Source organism: Carex rostrata, chromosome 5 (genome assembly GCF_964058835.1).
Source record: "Carex rostrata chromosome 5, lpCarRost1.2, whole genome shotgun sequence".
Lineage (NCBI taxonomy): Eukaryota > Viridiplantae > Streptophyta > Magnoliopsida > Poales > Cyperaceae > Carex > Carex rostrata.
Genome location: NC_135922.1, coordinates 2,676,960 through 2,698,707, shown reverse-complemented (window position 1 = coordinate 2,698,707; position 21,748 = coordinate 2,676,960). Strand labels below are relative to the sequence as shown.

At 34.4% G+C, this 21,748-nt stretch overlaps 2 protein-coding genes across 7 annotated transcripts in view; both read left to right on the top strand.

Moving 5' to 3' along the window:
• Nucleotides 1–21,748, top strand: part of LOC144554208 (uncharacterized) — a 106,857-nt gene that overhangs the window by 62,990 nt on the left and 22,119 nt on the right. The window lies entirely within an intron of this gene.
• Nucleotides 11,658–19,752, top strand: LOC144554205 (putative disease resistance RPP13-like protein 1). 6 transcript variants are annotated; one of them, XR_013511561.1, is made up of 6 exons: nt 11,658–12,064; nt 12,904–15,653; nt 15,760–16,388; nt 17,421–17,558; nt 17,905–18,116; nt 18,260–18,550. XR_013511561.1 is itself a non-coding variant. In XM_078302517.1 (6 exons), exons 1-5 carry the CDS (start codon nt 11,710–11,712, stop codon nt 18,068–18,070), a joined length of 3,912 nt encoding a protein of 1,303 aa, XP_078158643.1. In that variant the 5' UTR covers nt 11,658–11,709; the 3' UTR covers nt 18,071–18,116; nt 19,364–19,752. The 6 variants fall into 6 exon arrangements, 3 of the variants coding, with proteins under 3 accessions (XP_078158643.1, XP_078158642.1, XP_078158641.1); XR_013511560.1 differs by having other exon boundaries at nt 17,902–18,116; XM_078302517.1 differs by lacking the exon at nt 18,260–18,550 and adding an exon at nt 19,364–19,752 and having other exon boundaries at nt 18,031–18,116.

The window sequence follows — 21,748 nt, the reverse complement described above, 5'->3', positions numbered from 1 at the left end:
GAAATTTGAGAAACTAATAGAACAAGACAGTATTGTCCTTGCAATTTTTTGTTATATATCTGATTAGGAATTGTTTGTTGTATAAGCTTGACTGTTTTGATCTCCTCTAGTGATTTTCTGATTTTAACTTGGGCATTTGGTTGGTCAATCGAACCTTTTATTTTTTTTGTGTTATGGTCACAAGAACCAGATTGTAAAAGTGCCCAATTTTAAGGGGCTTACTTGTTAACTTCCATAATTAATTAAGACAATAGAACATTGTTATACTATTAGTGATACTTTGGGGATTAATTAGCTCAGGGAAACATTTGTAATAGAGAGAACCTCTCTGCCTTTAATTTTCTTTTTCTCTGACAAGATAAAATTGCGTAAAATCAGTTAATTTACCAGTATTACTTCATTTTTGGTTAAATGATCTGATTATATGATGCATGTGCATTTGTGGATCAAAATGGACCTTTTTCAGTAGTATTATCCAATTTGTACAATCTTCAAATCTGTACTGGTTAATTGTGGCCATGTAGATAAAAAGTGTTTTGAATGTTGCTATTAGTTTGATTAAAGTGATGACCTCTTGATCGTCTATTTTTTCGCTAAGGATAGATGTTTTCATTATTTTTCTGCCTCTCACAGCATTAATATCTGATTTTGGTAAGCTTACTCGCAGGCCATCAATTGTTCTTTTTCCTGCATTTCAAAATGTCTAATTTTCATTGGCAGTTGATTGACAACCCCAAGATAAGAAAGAAGCTAAACTGGAAGGTGCTGAACAAGAAAGTGCTAAACGGGAAAGTGGTGAACAGAGAAAGCCTCAATAAACATAGATTGTAATCCTTTTGTTATTGGGAAATACAAAGTTGCCTTGTTAGTGGTTGTTATTTCCATAGTAGGAAAAATCGGCCGATACCGATCCGATACGGCCGATTTGGATCGGAATCGGCCGCCGGCGATCTGATTTTGGACCGATTTCCTCGGTTTCCAATTTTTTAACGACAAAACCAGTTTAAACCGGTCAAATCAAGTGATTTTTCAGAGATTGTTGACATCCAGGACCGATTCTCACCTATTCTCATTATTGGGAGCGATTTTTCAGAATACGGAAGGCATTTGATTGTGCGACGGCCACGGCTCGTGAAGGAAAGGGGCGAAAATTGAAAGGGTCGATTGGGAATTGGGAGAGATGAAGCTGCGGTAAGATCTGCGCCATTAATTTTTATTCGATCAACGCATATTTTTGATCCACTGGCTTAGATCTATCACCATCTTGCTGCAAAAAGAAATGCGGCACGAACTATGATAAAAATTATGTAACGGGTTCTAACTTATTTTGAAACTTATCTAAAGTTTATGCCTCAAAGTCTGTCTATTCTTGTCATGTCACATCTTACCTTACTGGAAAAAAGTTCTTAACCCGTTTGGATGTGGTCATCAGCTTCACTAACGAAGGCCAATGAGATGGTGCCACGCAGAGGGGACTAAAGGTATGAACGCTTGAGGACCATCCGGTACTTTTTAGTGGAGAACTGAATTTTCTCTTGGCCCTTGGATCTGGGCATCTGTCCTGGCGTTTGTTTTTCTTTTTTAGGGAACTTTTGTCCTTTCTAGATATCCTGTTTTATGACCTGCGCATAAAACTGTAATATGTGTAGGGGTGTCAATGGTACCTTTTTAGCCGTTTACTCGACCCGTATCGTATTCGATAAGGCGGGTATGGGTAAGTTTTTTTTTCGTTAGCTTATTGGATATGGGTATAGTTAAAAAAAAAATTTCGTTAAATAAATGGGCAAGGGTAAGGGTAATGACTATTTCGTACCCGTTACCCTATAGGGTAATTATAAAATCCAAATATATATTCAATTCAATTTTCAACCCACTTAAATGTATATTTAATTCAATTTCTAACCCATTTAAATATATATTCGTGTTTTTGAATTTTTATTCTTTATAAAAAATAATTTAGTTGGAATTGATTCCACATTTATTTTATTTTTTATTAGAAATGCAATTATATATGTGTTAAAATGAATGAGTTTTTGATGTTTAATTTGTAAAATATAATAAAACTAATTATTATACTAGTATTATCCGTTATTAACCCGCTACCGTTTCGTTACCCGATAATATTAACGGGTAAGGGTAGGGTAGGGTAAGATCAATTTTTAATGAGTATGGGTAGGGTATGGGTAATGTCACACCCCGGGACAGGGGGTCGCGCAGTTTCGTTTTAAAATGCGGTTTTGTTCATGCAGATATATATATATATATTGATATATGTTTATGTGGGTGGGCCTGATTCTATTAGTATGCGGGGGGTGGCAGGGGGGCGGCAGCCCCCTGCGAGCGTTGTCTGAGGTTACGAATTATCATAATTATCATATGGCATCAAAATCCTTTAACCGACGGCCCAGATTAGTCAAATTATCATATGATTTGATTTAAAACAAGTTTGGTTCAAAACCGATTTAATTTGGCTAAGTTATACCCAAAACAGTATTTTTGGGAACCCATTGCGGCCCGCAATAGGGCTGTTGCGGCCCGCAACCCTTCCCAAAATTTCCAGCCTCTGCAAACTGCCTCTGACTCCATTCATTGCGGCCCGCAATGAATTTATTGCGGCCCGCAACAATTTCCAAATTTCCCAGCCCCTGAAGGGAGCCTCTGCCTCCATTCATTGCGGCCCGCAATAAAGTTATTGCGGCCCGCAATGACCTGGTTGGAAGTCAGCCTGCGAACTTCCCTCTGTCTGCTCTCATTGCGGCCCGCAATAGGGTTATTGCGGCCCGCAATAAGAGTACTGTTTTTCATTCCTTTGCCCATTTTCGTGGAATTTCACCCCATTTTCAAACCCGATCAAATCCCCGTATACTTAAACAATTACTCCCCATTCACTGGACCTTTTAATGACATTAAAAATGCAATTTCAACATTTAAATCATAACAACTATTTAAAACATACCGTTAGGGTTTTATAACAGAATACGGTTCGATAATAACCTATACATCAAAATAACCGACTACGGGTTCAACTACACATTCAAAATGGACATAAAAGGGTTTGGCATAACCTATTAGCCCGGCCTAAACTCACGTGTCGAGCCCGAGTCCCACTTCACTCGCGTTTACCTGCACATATCAATTCAAAGGGAAAAATTTCCCGAGGGGAGGGGGTGAGAAAACCTGTCATCCGTTTTCTCAGTGCGGAATTTAACAGGGCTACTGGATTTGTGAGAAATCCATCACCAGAACTAAATACACTAGCAATAGAGCTTCTATTTAATTATTCACCAACAATAATAAATGCACATGTACCGGGAATAGATTCAAACGGATTTCAATTCACATCTCATCAACATCAATCAACGAATTTCCAGAAAGATTTGGTTTCACAGATATAATATATATACGTCTGGTTATGAGGTACAGATATCAACTATCGATCACCTCCGGCTTAACAGTTCTAATTTCTGGTTTCAAGTCATACAATTTCATCAATTCATCACTTAAAATATGCACGGGCATATTCCGCGAATATGCAACAGAATATAAATTTTCTCAAAAAGAATCACTGACACTTTCACTGAATCACTGAACCACTGAACCACAGTTCTACCTAAAATTACACTGCACTTCCCTTACCCAACCGGTACTGGGTTCACTAGGGCCATTCTCCAGATGCGCATAAGGGTCCTGGATGAAAGTCTAGTAGCTAGCCAGACTTTCCACTATGATACACTGTTCACTTCACACAATCAATCCAAGTCATACTGTGGTTCCACTCACTTATTCAAAACGACAGATCAACAATCGATAAACCGTACCAACATGAGAATCAAAACAGTTATACAATTCAATTTCACTAATATCACAATTAATGCAATGCGGCAACAAATGCTTTCAATCAGAGATTCAACATGCTATGCACAGTTTATTTAAATCAAGCAATCAACATAAATATAATAATATGCACCGTTATTTAGTTCTACGAATAAACCCCAAAACAGATCTCGTGAACCCCCGCACCTGGTTACGTAGGGCACGTAGAGGGTCCGCGATCTCGCGACTCGGTAAGCTCGTCAATCCCGCTAGCCGTGCTCGTTAGGATCTATACATAGGTCAATTTATTAAATTCCGGCATTTTTACAATTTAAACCCTCAAATCAATTTTTTTGGGAAAAATCCGTAAATTGGAATTTGGTTGCACTTTGGAACACGGAATCAGTCAATTTACACTATATAAACAACAAAGGCACGGAATAATCAATTTGGTACGATTCTACGGGTTTTCACCGAAACCCTAAAAACAAGGAATCACGAAATGAGAGAGAAATAGAAAGGGGAATTACCGATGGAACGGATGGATGTACGAGATTTGAGCTCCTCTTCCTAAATCTCCGTTTTCGTGAAATACGGTCACCGGGGTGTCTCTCTCTCACTCTCTCTCTCTCTCGTTCTTTCTCTCTTGGCGGAAACGAAGGAAAAGAAGAAGAAAAGGAAAGGGTGGGGGCGCAGGAAAGGAAAGGAAGGAGGGGAAGAAAAGAATGAAAAGGGGCCCCACTTGTAAGTGGTATTTTTTGCAAAATAAACCCCCCACTTGTTCGATATTGATTAAATGATTTATATAACACCTATTGCTCCTCTTTCTTAACACAATTAATCGTATAATTATTGTTCACCGTCCACGTCACTAATTTAACATATACGTATATATATATTATTCGATTTAACCACTTATTATTTTAATTCAATCTGAATTTTAAAAGTTCACGGTGTTACAGGTAAGGTCAATTTTAATGGGTATGGGTATGAAAATGTCTCCACCCGATTCGTACCGTACCCATTGACACCCCTAAATATGTGGCGGTCTATTAAAAAAAAAAATAAGCGGCCAAGCTTTCACTGTCTTCTTTTCTTTGTTCCGAACAATAAGTTCTTTTTATCGTAATACAAATAATGATGAAGTGATTCAACTAGCACAATATAGTTTCTGACAGTGAAAGAGTGTGTTTATAGTTTTAATACTTGTATTATTTTGTACTAGTGGATTATTTAATTGTAATAATTTATCTAAACATAAATTATTGACAAATTAATATTTTATCAATTTTTTTCTATTTTTTAGTGTAAAACAAACTTCTGACCAAAAAGTCCGATTTTCCAATCCGAATCGGCCGATACCCCGATCCCGTATCGGTATCGGCCGGGACCGATCCCGATCCCGATACCGATAATTCCTACTATGGTTATTTCCAGGACTCCGTTAACAAGTATGCAAGTTTCTTACTCTTTACTCTTTTACTTGTTTTTCAATTTGTTTGTGCATCTTGCTTGTTAATTTTGTTGGATTTAGGTTTTATTGTTGGTGGCAAATTACGTAAAAGTTGTTCAAATTTTTGTCAAGGAAAAGTTGCAATAGTACCAGGTTTTTCTCCTGTTGGATTAGTCGAAGCTGAACAACAAATCACCTTGAAGCAGTGTTAATATTAAATGTAGATTTATCTAATTTAATTTATGGCTTACTCGTAGGCTCTTCAATGTCATATTAACAGGGAAATTTGGATTCTCAAGTTCTTGATGACTTGGTAATTGGATTGCATCAACAGTACCAGAACATTTGTAATTTTGTTCTGAAGAGTGATACTTCGACAAACAATTCTTGTGATTCTCTTCCTTCGGTAACATTTCTTAGACAAACAGACCATGCCTGTGATTCAATTTTATTTACAATTATTTTTTATGGACTTGTGATTATCTTCCTGTGGTAACAACCTAGCTCGGATCCAAAACTGACGATGTTTGGGTCTAAGGGTGAATCTGTAATTATTTTGTTTTGTTGGATCTGTTTCATGATGATAAAATTCTGGCTCCATCTTTCTAGATATATAGTGGATGGTGGAGGGGCTGGGGTTGAAGCAGGGCTTAATGTTGGAATTCTGTCATTTGGTGGGCGTATTTGTAATTTTCCATGAAGTGTAATTTGCTCTGAAGAAGTATTAATCCTGCTGTATTAATTAATGATTTTGGCACTGGTGATGCCGTACCATGCTAATTAATTGTTCTGTTCTTAGATTGATCGTGGGACTGAATCAGAAAGAGCGGTTTCTTAGTTTTGTTTACTGTATTTTTATGTTTCATAGTTGTACAATTAGAAGTCTTCTACGATTTCGATCCAGTTTTTTTATTCAATCATTTAGTGTATTTTCATTTTGTCTTCAGTTAGGATGTGTGCTGTGCTTTTGTTTATTTTCATGCAAGGTTACAATCATACCAGCTTTTTCTATAGGATTAGTCCAAGCTGAGCTGCAAAATACCTTGAAGTGGTATTAAATAAAGATTTATGTAATCCAAATTTATGGTTTACTTGTATGTTCTTCGATGCATACATTTGGGTTCATAAGTACCAGTAAATTAATTTGTGTTTTTGTTTCAAAGATTGATACTTAAGCGCAAATAATGCCTTAGCAACCCAAAAAGACGTCTCATTTAAGCCCAACCTAAAGCGTGTCCTTGCAACTTGTCTAAAATAATTCCAATGTAACAACATTCACAGACAAAAGAATATATACTTTGTAATTGTCTATTACATTAATAATAGGTAAAATGCAGACCTAGGTTTTTCTGCTAGGTTTCGAGTTTTTTTCATGTACGTGCTACCTTTTGGATTTTTTTTTATTCTATAAATTAAAAAAAATCGGGAGATAAATTGCTTAAAATATTTTGTTAAAATAATTATTGATGGGTCAAAATAATAGTTAGTAGCAACTTTCTTCAAATTGGATATTTTCTTATGGAAATTAGTTGTTGGTGTATATATTTATATTTTTTGCTTAGGTTGGTACATATTTTGTCAGATATATTTTCATATACACCTCAAATCATTAATACGTGATGGGATATGCAACTCGCATCGTCGTCTAAGACACTACTGACAGAACATATACCAAAACATTTTACATAAATATTTTGATTCTTTTTAATATAAGTAAAAGTATACTGTACAATTGCAAGAAAATTTATTATCCTCATACAGTGTGTGGGCCAAGTAAAGGACCTAAGAGTATGTGGGCCTAAGATTACTTAAATCCCTTTCCATATTATTACCTGGGAAGGAATTTAGAATCTTGCCCATATATTTTCTTATCTTCAAGAGATTCATCATCTTTTTGTTAAACTTTGTTTTTGTTGCTGTTGGTAATGGAAACAGTGATCATAGAGATCACTTTATTTGGAAAAAAAAAATGAGAGTTAAAATGAAGTGAAGTGAAGATTTCGTGTACCTTGCTTTTCAATCTGCAAAGATATGAGAAAGTAAAAAATTATGTTCGGATCAAATAATTTTTATTCCAGATGTTGGTGCTCTTCAATGGATTCTGTTCTCTATGTTAGACCCAAACTAACATCAGCATCGAATAATTTTATATTTCCTGGCTTCATGTAAAAGAGACTGTTGTACGTGATAGAAAAGTACCACAACATTGTAGCGGTTTTAATCTAGTATCAAACAAAAATGTTGACACTGCCGGATCACCTACCATGCACCTTAGCAACATATATCATGTCTTCCAGTCCAGTTCAAGTTAAATGCTTCATCTGGAGAATGGTTGCTTTTCAAGTGCATATTACCTGCATCGACCAAGTTAATTTGAACCCAATTCAAATCAGCAATGGACCAAGCTCTCTCGACTGTTTTCTGAAAAGTTTGACACTTGTTAGTAATTTGATCATAATTTTTTCATACAAGTTCCAATTAAAGCGATTCAAAGTTAAAGGTCTCTCAAAATTTTGAAATTTCCAAAGGTCAAAGTTTACACCTGAGAATTTTGACACTAAGAACACAAATTTTGGCCTATGCAAAATTCACAAAATAGGTTGCTAGAATATGCAAAATTCACAAATATTTATTTTTCGGTTTTGAGTGGCTGATGGCGTCCCACATTTTTTTTTTCAGTTTTGAGTTGCTTACGGCATCCCACTTTGTTTTTTTTTTGTTTTCATTTTGTTTTTATGGTTTTGATAGTCTTATGGTGTCCCTGTGAGACACCATAACTCCTAACTGCCTTTCCATTTTTTAATTTTCAATTCAACATTTCCTATTTTTAATATTTTAATTTTTCTGAGGATATGATTTCAGTTTTAAGTTTTGATAGCTTCAACACTTTCTTTTGGTGACTCATCAGCACAGGTCAAATATTGGCTTGCTGTTTTTCCCCGTTTTGTTCAATTCCTTGTGAGAGCTGCTTCATGAGTCCCCAATTGTTGCTATCATGTATTTATGTAGTTTCACTATAAATGGATCCGTATAGTATCTCATTTTTTATTTTTTTTTTTAACCTGAGAAGATGTATTAATTGCAGATTTTCTAATCTAAATTAATGGCTAGAGTTGTAAACCTTTGAATGTCATATCAACAGAGAATTTTGGGTTCACAAAGAGTACATAATTTGTGTTTTTGTTCCAAAGAGTAATTAATAGTTAGGGCAAACAAAGCCTCAGCAGCCCAATATAAAGCGTGTCCGTGCAACTGGTGTAAAATAAATCCAATGTAACAACATTTCACAGAAAAAAGAAGAAGACAGTGATTGCTCCAACAAAATTTTCCTCAATTTTATTTACAATTATTTTTTACGGACTTGTTGTTCTCTCCACGTGGTAATTAATAACCAAGCCCGGATTCAAAATTGATGAATTTTGGGCCTAAGGGTAAATTTGTAATTAGATTATTGATTGGCCTACACAAATAAGCACCAAGATAAGATGGGAGGAATTATTTATGGAAGCGTCTAATTGTCCACAGCTTTTTGTCCACCATTTGTCCATAGCTTTGACTTGCGCAAATACTGTAAAATTACTTCTACATGCTGTATAATTATACAATATAATCACAAAACATTCAGCAACTATTTGAAGTGGTCCCATGATAGTTAGAAAAAGATTGCAACTTGTACAATAGGACAAAATAAATGTACTTTCAAACTGTACTTTCGGAAATTACAGTTATAGAAAGTTATTGGCAGTTAGAGTTAGTTATTAGCGGTTATTGGCAGTTAGAGTTAATTATTAGCGTCCGCACTGGGTTGAATCTTGTATACTGTAAAATTGAATCTTGTATATAGTAAAATTTTCAATTGAATCTTGTATACTGTAAAATTGAATCTTCTACACAATAAAATTTACAATTGAATCTTGTATACTGTAAAATTGAATCAGCAGAACTGTAAAATTGAATCAGCGGAACTGTAAAATTGAATCTTGTATACAGTAGAATTTTCAATTGAATCTTGTATACTGTAAAAATTAAATCTTGTATACAGTAAAATTTTCAATTGAATCTTGCATACTGTAAAATTGAATCTCGTATACTGTAAAATTTTCAAATAATACTGTAAATTTCCAATTGAATCTTGTATACTGTAAAAAGACAGTTAAATGGGAGTGGATAAAGTTGTGGATAAATGGTGGACAAAACCCAGTGGACAGAAACCTTTTCTCATTATTATTATTTTTTTTTTTTAAGTTGCACCATTTATGTAGGACTTTTTTAGCTGATCATTTATGAGACTATATTGTGATGACTGTATTTTATTTAATTGAACAATTTTCAAGTCATGTCTCTTTGTAAGTAATGCAATTTTGATAACATAGTGTACAAATTAACGTTATCAACAATTGCAAAATGCATTTATCCATTACAAAATAAAAAATTGTAAGAGGTGAAATAAAATAAAGCAAAACTACAATTTTTTAATAACATAGTGCACAAAATAACATCTACTTAATTTGTATTTGTCTATTAGCTTAAAAAAAAGGGTAAAACGCAGACCTTGGTTTGCTAGGCTCCGAATTTTCTTCATCTGCATGCCAGCTTTTGAATATTATTTTTTAAATTCTACAAACACAAAAAGAGGGAAATAAATTGGTTAAAATATTGAATTGTTAAAATGATATATTGACGGGTCAAAGTAGTTATTAGCAACGAGAGTATACCTGTTTTTATAAATTGGAAATTTATTATTAAAATTAGTGGTTGTTGTATATATTATATTATTTCTTAGAATTGTAAATATTTTGTGAGATAGTTTTTTATATATAGGTAAAAACATTTATATCTGTGTATTACCTTTACACATTTATATTTTGTGAGATATTTTTTCTACATTTTTTTAGTAACATGGGGCGCAAAACAAAAACATCTATCTGTGTATTACCTTTAAACATAAGATAAAATGCGGAACTAGGTTGCAATTAAGTTAGATTTCATCTTATTAATCTGCGTGGTACATTTTGATTTTTTTTTAAATGCTATAAATAAAAATATCAGTAGAAATTGTTTAAAAGTCTTGACTTGTTAAAGAATTTATATTTTATTTTTCTAGTAGTATTGTAGGTGGAAACTAGTAAATTAGGGAGTTATTTTTTTATTGTATTTTTTTAGTTATGTTGAGATCCATATTTTAAAATTTATCATGTGTAAACATAATCAGATAGCATAATTTGGATGATCACACAATGCACAAAAGCAAATGAAAATAAAATATTAAGAGAAAATGTTTCTGTCCACTGGGTTTTGTCCACTATTTGTTCACAACCTTATCCACTCTCATCTAACTATTTTTTTACAGTATACAAGATTCAATTGAAAATTTACAGTATTATTTGAAAATTTTACAGTATACGAGATTCAATTTTACAGTATATATTTTACAGTATGCAAGATTCAATTGAAAATTCTACTGTATACAAGATTTAATTTTTACAGTATACAAGATTCAATTGAAAATTCTACTGTATACAAGATTCAATTTTACAGTTCTGCTGATTCAATTTTACAGTATACAAGATTCAATTGTAAATTTTACTGTGTAGAAGATTCAATTTTACATTATACAAGATTCAATTGAAAATTTTACAGTATACAAGATTCAATTTTACAGTATACAAGATTCAATCCAGTGCGGACGCTAATAATTAACTCTAACTGCCAATAACTGCTAATAACTAACTCTAACTGCCAATAACTTCCTATAACTGTAATTTCCTAAAGTACAGTTTGAAAGTACATTTATTTTGTCCTGTTGTGCAAGTTGCAAACTTTTTCTAACTATCATGGGACCACTTCAAATAGTTGCTGGATGTTTTGTGATTAACTGATATATTTTATGTGATATATTCAATAATTATACAACATGTAGAAGTAATTTTACAATATTCGCGCAAATCAAAGCTGTGGACAAATGGTAGACAAAAAGCTGTGGACAATTAGACGCTTCCAAATATTAAATATTTAATTAAAGACAATTGAAAGTGCATGTCAATATATATTTTTTTAAATTGCTAGTTTATATATATACTATAGCATTATAACTTGAACAGACTTATTTACTTGTTTAACATTTATCTAATTTAAAAATAAAATAAACTATTCCATAAAATAAAATAAATCTGAATAATATTAACAAAAGACAAATAAGATGTTGATAAAGTCAAACATTATTTTCTTAACTGAATTAATTAGTTATGTGATCATTGTATGCATTGTATATGTATAAAGCTGTAGCGTGTAAACGGTGATAACAACAAGAATACAAATTAGTTTTGACCACTCTTTCTTTATCTTCTTCCCTGTGTTCACTCTTTCTCTTAAACTAGTGACAGAGTAGAGACTGAAACTGAAGAGAGAGAGAGAGTTTCAATTCAATTCAACTTGTAAATTTAATGGCGTCGGCACTGTTTTCTTCCATTCAATCCCTCTCCACCAAGCTCCTTCAGGCCATTCGTGGCACCCCTTCCACTTCGCACCAGCAGGATCCATCATCCCCTGTTACCGACCAACACAAAAGTGTCAGAGAGGATTTGGAGAAGCTGAGTCGGATGCTTAGGAGGATCCAGGCCATTCAACAGGACGCTGAAGAGAGAGAGATTCATGACAGATCTGTTCGACTTTGGCTGGTGGAGCTGAGAGGTGTGGCCTACCAAGCAGAGGATGTGCTGGATGGGTTCTACTACGAGGTGCTCAGATCCATCGTCGAGAGCAGTGATGCTGCTATTGAGGCATACCATAGGGATGAGGGTATGCTTTTAATTGTATCTTTGGGTACCTTGTGCCCCTTTCTTAAGTATATTATTTAGTACTTCCATTATTGCTCATAAGTTGTTCGATGAATTGTCCGGTGACTTTTAGCACACTTCTTTTGTTGTACTGTCTCTGATATATGTATGCTAACTCATGTGAGTTGAGTTGTTTTATATTTAAATTTAATGGCTATTGTGTCTAACTGTTAAGATGATGAGATACAGCTGCCATTGCTGCTTTGACCTTGTAAGATAAACTAACTAACACTTACATATGTTTATTATCCACACAGCAATCAAGATTTACCCTATGTTATCTCTTTAATTTAATTTCACTTGAAATCCCTCCCTAAATTGAGAAAATCCAGCAGACCTTCCTCAAGATATTCCTGATGTCTTCAAAATATTGTGTCAGACAGCTCAGGATCACAATACTTATCATTGAAACCAGCTGACCTAAAAGTAAAACCTTAAATATTAGGTTGATCTGAATGGAAAACTTTCAATGCCTAGAATGGTAAAATATGCCCTTTTAATAATTATGTCTCATTGTATTTATTGTTGAGCACAACCTGTTTGATCAACAGTCCAAAAGACTGTCATAGTGCATGGAGATGTTTTACATTTATCTCCATACATCACTATCCAGTTGAACTTCAACTGGGTAAAGGGTACAATCCTTATTGGCATAATTATTGATATAGGACTACCCTTTTCATTTTATCCAAATTTTTTTTAATAATTAATTGTTGTGGTAAATGCCTCTTTTTTTTTTTAACCCCTAATGGCATTTGCTACATGTGAATTCGTTATAGATTTCTCTTTGAACTCCTACAGGGAATAAGAGCAAAGTTGTAGAGAAGTACCCATCATCAGCCCCTGCATCTCCTTCATCTTTTATTACAAAGATCTCTATTCCGAGTGGAATGGCTGAGAAAATCAAGTGTATTACAGAGAGGTTTGAGGAGATATCAAATGATCGCCATGCTCTTATGTTAAGGGAGGAGGATGGGACCCGACTGGTTATTGGTCCACAAATCCGACCACCAACCAGCTCTCATGTGGATGAGAGAGCTATTTTTGGTAGGGAGGAGGAGAAGGAGAAGATCATTGGTCTCTTGAATCCTTCAAATGGTCCAGAATTTATGGTTCTTCCCATTGTAGGAATGGGCGGGTTTGGCAAGACCACACTTGCCCAACTTGTTTTCAATGACTCCAGGATTCATGGGTTGTTTAATAAGAGATGTTGGGTATCTGTATCCGAAGATTTTGATCTAATGCGGCTAACCAAAGCTATTGTGGAGTCGGTGAGTGAAAAACCTTGTGAGTTTTATGAGCTAAACAAACTCCAAGATGTTCTCAAGGAAAAGATAAGTGGTCATGGCTTGTTTCTCGTGCTAGATGATGTGTGGAATGAAAAAAGAAATTTGTGGGAGTGCTTTCGAGTTGGTTTTCTCGGTGCTAAATTTGTAAGAATTATGATGACGACTCGCAATACCTCAGTTGCTAAGATCATGCAAACAACATCACCTTTTCAATTGAGTTCCTTACCCGAGGAAAATTGTTGGTCACTTTTTAAGCATTGTACTTTTGGCAATAGGGAGACGAGTGAAAATGCAAATCTGCATGAGATTGGTCGTGGTATTGTCAAAAAGTGCAAAGGCTCGCCTTTCGCAATAAAGGCACTTGGAGGCATTCTCCGTTATGAAATGGATGAAGATAAATGGAGGGAAATTTTGGAGAGTGATATATCAAAAATCGATGAGACGGGAGAGGTTATGCCAGCATTGAGGTTAAGTTACTGGAAATTGCCGCAACATCTAAAGCCATGTTTTCTTTATTTATCCATGTTTCTGAAGAATAAACCATTTGAAAAAGACATGGTGGTTAGGCTTTGGATAGCACAAGGCTATATTAATGGCAATACTCGAAATTTGAAAACATTGGAAGAGATTGGAAGCGAGTATTTTGATGAATTGGAAAGTAGATCACTTGTTAATCATTGGCTTTTATCAGAGTACATCTTGCATGATTTAATACATGATTTAGCAAGATCCGTTTCTCAAGAGGCATATTGGCCAGTTTTAGAAAATGACCAAGAATACAATGGTCCATGCAAAGTATGCCATATGTACTTCACCACGCAAGATGTATTATTGGGTTTAGTGCCCGACAACTACAGGTCTATCAGAACTTTTGTAAAAGAATACTGGTCAGAGGAGTTTGACTTTCCAATCTTCTTTGAGATCGCTTGTGCAAGAGCTCTTCATTTGCAGTATTGCTCATTGCCAAATACACTCGGCACTTTGAAGTACTTGCGCTACCTTTTTGTTGAAAGTATGGAAATGGAAGTGCTTCCTGAAACTTTATGCCTTCTATACAACCTCCAAACTTTGGTTCTGGAGTGCCATTTTCTTAAGGAGTTACCTGAAAACATGAAAAACCTTAGTAACCTTTGGTACTTTAAGTTGAACAGTAAGAAAATCCAGCATTTACCTGAATCTATTTTCCCACTTCCTAACCTACACACATTATCTTTAAGGTACTCTAGCGAACTCGAAGAGTTACCAAGGGGCATAGAGCAGTCAAATAGGCTACACATTCTAGATTTACCTAGATCTCGTACCAACATGCCATCTGGGGGGCTGAGAGTGCTTAAGAGTATGAATAAGCTTAGGGGATCGTTGTGCATATCAGGGCTCAGAAACATTGTTGATGTGGAATTCTGCAAGAATGCCAATCTTGCATCAAAGCCAAATTTACACAAGTTATATTTAAACTTTCATGAAGATTGTGGTATGGATGAGATTGGTTTTGGAGATACACTCCATCTCCATTTAACAGACCATTCAAGAAACAATGCAAAGAGTGAGAATGATGAAAAGATACATAATGTTGTACTCCAGAGCCTCCAACCTCATGGTAACCTCACAGAGCTTGCAATATTAAATTATGAAGGGCGAGTTTTTCCTTCTTGGTTGCTTAATCCTTTACTTCCCAAACTGACAAATCTCTCTCTTAACTTCTGTACTGAGCCTAATTTCTCACCACCATTTGGTCAACTGCCACATCTCAAGTATCTGGATATATCATATAAAGCTAGTGTTAGAAATGTGGGAGATGAGCCTAGCACATATTCATTGTTGGTCGAATATGATTCTTCCGAGCAGCCCAAGAAATCTAGTTACCCATCACTTGAAGTGCTCTCATTGAGGAACATGCTCAATTTGGTGAAGTGGCAGGGACATGATGGTGATTTCCCTTGTCTTAAGAAGCTCATTTTAGAAAATTGCCCAGAATTATGGAAAATCACAACAATTCCGCAGAACGTCACGGATGTTACTTTCGCAGACTGCCCAAAATTGAAACTCCTAACATGTCCATCACTAATAAGAAATTTGACGATTTTGAGGTGTGGCTTTCGGGAAATCATGTTACATGGAGTATGTGAGATCCTAACTATCTCAACCTGTGTAGAGCTAACCTCGATAAATTGGATGGATAGAGGCTTACATTCTGTTGGAAAAGTTAGTGTTGATATTTATGACTGTCCCAGATTATATTTGGGAGAAAGATGTGTCTACCAGGTAGATGAGCATTTTATAATTTTTTCATATCTCTATAATTTTTAAACACTCTGTTTTACTCATTACTCTACCTTCTTTACACTAATTTATTTTACTTATGCAACAGAGAGACACAACGATTAAAGAGTTGAATTTATCTGGGAATAATGAGATCCATCTGTCAGATTCCACGATTTCACTTCTAGAAAATCAGGTTAAACTATTCTTAACAAAAGAAGATTTTCCAGAAGTGGAATCATTAACATGTGCACCATCGGTTGGAGTTAGCTGTCAACATGTAATTCTAAATCTGGCTTCGTTGGTGATACTGGAGATTATGAGGTGCACAAAGGTCATATCAGTGACAGGGTTGGAGAACCTCAGCAACCTCAAGCGCTTGAGCATATCATATTGTCCAGAGTTATGCAATTGGAATGATAGAATACTACCACTATCACTGGAGTCCCTTCAACTGATTTATTGTGACATGCTAAGCTCCTTGCCGTTGCTATCAGTTCAAAACCATTCGAGCTCTCTCAAGGTTCTTGTGATAATGAAGTGCCCAAGGCTGCCTGTGTTGGAAGGTTTTCATGGCCTGATGAAACTGACAACTGTGAGTCTACTGCACTGTATGAACGTAAGCATCTCTCCTGCTACTGAAAGCCTTCAATTCAGGCCTTCTTTTACCATTGTTGATTGTCCTCTAATGAGAGACTGGTGCCGGAGAAACAACATCACTTACTACATGAGGACTAGGTACAACATTTAAAATAAATTATATTATATTTATTAATATCAGACCCAACCGGTACCAACGTCTTGGGTAAATTTTCTCGAATTCCATGCTTAAGCCTTGATCAATTCATAAAGCATACAAAAATATACCCTAGTTGCAGAAAAAGACAAAACAAAAGCGATATAGAATAGGAAAAACAGGTGATTTCCATTCCTAGAACTATAATGGTCGTTATAGGACCACAAAACTTTATTATACTGATATCCAGCATAAAATTCTCTAGAACAATCGTGGCTTACCTGCATGTCATATCTAATTTTCAGTGGCAGTGTTGAATCCTATTAACAATCCCCAAGATGATAGAGAAGAAGCAGAACAGGAAAGTGCTGGAGTAACAACTAAATATTAAATATGCTGGTAAGGCCATGCACAAGACTTTTGGAACTTTGGATAAATATTGTTCATTTTAATGTATGCAAGGAATGGGCATGATATTTTCTGTTTTAATTTATGCAATCCATGGCATAAAATAGAAATATGTTCATAATTCTTGAAAAATTTATAGAATGAAGAGTTCAGTGATTATACAAATATGTATTAATCAGGAGTTTTAAGAATTTCAAACAAATTAACTAAAAACCATAAGATGAATCAGCAGTTATAGTTGTTACTCGTCAGGCAGATTCAGCTTAACCTACACTTTAACATAATTACATACTATCAAAGTGGATTCAGCGGACATCAATGATTTAAGATAATCTTTGGTAGCAGAACTCTTTGATAACTTGAATTGAAATTAAACGTAATTTACTAAGCTGATAGTACAACTGAGCAAACAGTCTGTTCATATTGATATATATTTCTACAACCTCCTTCTTTTTGAGTTATTTGGATTAAACTAAAGGGGATATTATTGCACACTTGAGTGAATTAAATTAAGGAGTCAACTGATATTCACTTTTTCTAAGGGTATATATGGGTAAGTGCTGCCAGAGGATATATGGGTAACATTCTCAACTAGATCAATACATGACATTTTTGCTTTGATGCAGGGTCAAGCATTCTTTTAAAGCAATTGATTGGAGATTAGACCCACAAACTGATGAGCCCATACAATCAAGCACTATGACAAAGATAGGACGACATGGTCTTGCCTGTGCTGAGACCACTAGAGAATTTCTCTTCAGCTAGTAATTCTTTTTTTTTCTTTTTTTTAAAAAGGACATAGAAATTACAATAAAGGCTTCTAAACTTGTCATATATAAATATGTATTCAGTGCTCCCCAAAGATTGCAGTTTCATTAAGTGGAGCCGGTATTTACTGATTAAGGTCTCACATAATGTAGCATTTGTACCACATTTGTTCACTAAAATTGTACTATCTGATATTTGATGTTGACACCTAAAATGCTCAATAGAGCTCGGAAATGACTAAATCCAGAAATTAAACAACATTATCGCCAGAATTTTAAAAATGGGTCTCAGCATTAAATTAATGATTTTTACATGGTTGTGTTTGTATGTACTATGAAGAAGACATGAAAGTGAAGTTAGTGGAAAGGATGATATCAGGATAGAGCCAAAGCTACATAACATAGCATTTGAAAGAAGTATCAGAAGAAGAATGAATGAATGAAGAATTCATATAATTTTATTTTGCAGTTGTGGATGTGGAGAACAGAGAGGGTGCATTATTTGTTAAACACCTCTCTCCCTGCAAGATATTATGACCTCAATTAGAGATTCTGGTCAGTTTCAAAAATCTCAAGTCTTTTCTTAAATTTCTCTCTACTTTTGAATTGTTGTGGTAAAATGGTACTGGTAAATACCTAGTAAACTGATCAAGTGGCTAAAGGTGAAAATAACAATAGAATTTTGTGTTTCATTTCAGATAACATTCTCTGCAATGGCCTGTGCTTAATTGATGGCAACTTATATATAATTATAGATTCTTAAACCGTTTGTTTCAATAAAAAATAAATTGTATCATGAATTTTATATTTTGTTTTGTTTGCTCTGTTTCATGATAAAATTCATGCTCCATCTCTCTAGATAGTGGGGTTGCTGTGATTGAAGCAGGGCTTAATGTTGGAATGCTGTCATTTGGTGGGCGTATTTGTAATTTTCCATGTAGTATAATTTGCTTGTGATAAGAAAGAGCGGTTTCTTAGTTTCGTTTAGAGTCTTTTTATGTTTGATAGTTTTACAGAATTAAAAACACTGGTTCTATTTCGATCCAATTTTTTATTCGATCATTTTATAAATCTCAATGGGATTGTGCTGACTAGTAATACTTTTGACATAGAAAGTTTATTTTTATTCTTTCACGATGATCGAGTGGACAGACCATTTAGCAAATTAAGTAGCTTATCAAACCTAATTTTGCAAATTGAGTGGGATTAGCAAATTATTGAGCAAAATACAAATTGAGGCTATGGTACTATGCATAGCATGGATTGGTCCATACTATGGATCAATTTCTTCGCTTTCAAAGTTTAAATAGTTGATCTAAACCGTTGAACATGATCTCCATATGAAAATGTACTTGAAGACTAAATTTTACATTTTTTTAGGAAACTACTACTTTTTTTTAAATAGATAGAAAACTACTACTTTTGAATGGTCTAGAATTTTTAAATCAAGTGATTTTCAACCTATCTAATAAAAATAATAAAAAAATTCTAAAAAATATAAAATTTGATTTACAACTACATTTTTGTATGGACATCATATTAAATGGTTCAGATCGACCGTAAAAGACGTGGAAAAGGAAATATTGATACATAGTATGGAACTATGGACCAATCTGCACTATGCATAGTACCGTAGCCTCACTCCAAAGATTGCAATTTCATTAAGTGGAGCCGGTAATTACTGATTAAGGCATCAAATGCTCAATAGATCTCGGAAATGACTAAATCCTGAAATTAAACAACATTATCACTAGCATTAAATTAATGATCTTTACATGGTTGTGTATGTATGTATGTACTAGGTGAAGAAGACATGAAAGTGAAGTTAGTGGAGAAGAGAGAGCCAAAGCTACATAACATAGCAGTTGAAAGAAGTATCAGAAGAAGAACGATTTAATTTATTTTGTTTTGTGTTGTGGATGTGGAGAATAGAGGGGGTGCTTTCTTTGTTCAACACCTCTCTCAAACCCTGCTAGATGTTATGGCCTCAATTAGAGATGTTGGTCGGTTTCCAAAATTTCAAGGATTTTCTTAAATTTCTCTGTAGGTGTGAACTGCTGTGGCAAAATGGTACTGTTAAATGCCTAGAAAACTGATCAAGTGGCTAAGAGTGAAAATAAGAAAAGAATGATGTGCTTCATTCCAGATAACATTCTCTGCAACAGCCTGTGTTTAATCGATGGTAAAGTATACATAATTATAGATTCTTAAACCGTTTGTTTCAATGAAAAAAAAAATTGTATCATGAATCTTATATTTTGTTTTGTTGGCTCTGTTTCTTGATAAAATTCTGGATCTGTGATGAAAGCAGGGCCTATGTTGGAATTCTGTCATTTGGCGGGCTTATTTGCAATTTTCCGTGAAGTATATAATTTGCTTTGAATAAGTATTAACTTGGCTGTATTAATATTATTGGCACTGGTGATGCAGCATACCATTTGTTAATTGTTCAGTTTTTATTTTGCTTTGTTGGACTGTGTCAGAAATTGTCCAGTCTGTCAAACTAATCATTTGACGGTCTCGCAGTCATTATCGATTTCAAACTATTTTATTTCTGTCTATTTTTTCATATTGTCGTATTTGGCATAATTGACCAATATATATTTATATAACAAATAGATGCAATGTTGTAACACCGCGGTATATATACTCTTTTAATTATTTTGGACTTATTTATAATATTATAAAATTATAAGGTTTCATTTGCAAAATTAAATAAAAATCAAATGAAAACCAACGTGGCTGACTTGCCACGTGGTCCCCATGCAGTGATCACCTTGACCCCTTTTATTTCTCTCATTTTGTTACCGACTCGGATAAAGAAGAAATAAACAAACCGAAACCAATTGAAAGGAAAAGTGAGAAAAATCAAAAGAAAAGAGAGTTAATTATGTAAATAAAGATTTTGGTATTGATTATAATTTTATTGTTCGTTCGATTGGAATTCTGACTACGTCGTGTTGATTCTGAGCAACTATTGCAACTCGAATTGGATTTCTGAATTGATCGCTAACAGGTAACCAGATTTCTCTATAATCTGTGTTTTCGATTTGTTTGGTTTATTTGCTATTGAATTGGGTAATCGGATTATGATAGCATATTTAACTGGAATATGGGGTCTAGATACTGGAATTATTTTTAGTGGACTGGAAATACTGGGAATCGCCTGTTTCAGGGATTTCAACTGGAATGAAACTGATTTTACTGAAAACCTAGACCCAACTGATATTACCGATTAAATTTGCATACGTAATTTGATTTTTAATTGTGTGGATTAATCCAATACTGTTGAAATGATTGTTTACTGTTATCAAGCCAATTATAGAGAAGTTGCGTCGTTAAATAACTGGTTACTTGGCTTTGTAGCTGATTCCGTATTGTTTTTGTTTATTTCTGTTGCGACGTAGGTTGACAGGATGGCGGATGGATGCGAGGATGTCGTTCTGTCGCGTCGCATGCCCGGCCCGGCCGCCGGAGCGTGACAAATGTGATTTAACTTCAGTTATAATGTTTACCATGTCCAATTGTAGTTGGTCTTATGTCGTAGTCCAGAAAATAATTTTTTATCTACTACCACTCTCCTAATTTAACACTAATGATAGTTGTGGGATAATAAATACAAAGATTGATTGTGGCAAGACCTCTTGATGTGTGCAACTATTATTATAGATCACTTCACACGTTAGCAACAGTCATATTTCTATATATATATATAGCTAACATAAAATCGGTAATCAAATCTTGTACATATATTTTTTATCTTTATATTTGTAACAAACCCCTTAATTTAAAGGGAGGTGATAATTGCATCTCAGACACTATCTCCGGTCATATTTCTCAACTAGCGACTTAGAGTTGCCGCTAGTTGGCATGTGCAAGTCTTTATACTTGTGTTTAAGTCTTAGTTTATACTTAATATATCAAGTCTATATGCATCAACTTTTTATGAAGACTAGACAACTGATGCTAGTTAGGCTTTAATTTGGATTGGAATATTTCATAAATGGTATGTACAAAAATTATGACTAGTTAATATAAAATTTAAAAAAAATGATTGATTTTAATTTTTTTTTGGTTATTTGCACGTGGAAATTATTGCTACTATCATTATTCATATCAAATAATTTGACAATTGTGTTGAATAAGTGATGCCAGGGGTTATATATTGCTAACATTTTTCATCTAGA

Excerpts from the sequence above, each read along its gene's own strand:
- LOC144554205 (XM_078302517.1), top strand. The coding sequence starts at position 11,710 with ATGGCGTCGGCACTGTTTTCTTCCATTCAATCCCTCTCCACCAAGCTC. Across the intron at positions 16,389-17,420 it reads ACTTACTACATGAGGACTAG|GGTCAAGCATTCTTTTAAAG; the intron begins GTACAACATTTA and ends GCTTTGATGCAG. Across the intron at positions 17,559-18,030 it reads AGAGAATTTCTCTTCAGCTA|TTGTGGATGTGGAGAACAGA; the intron begins GTAATTCTTTTT and ends TTTATTTTGCAG.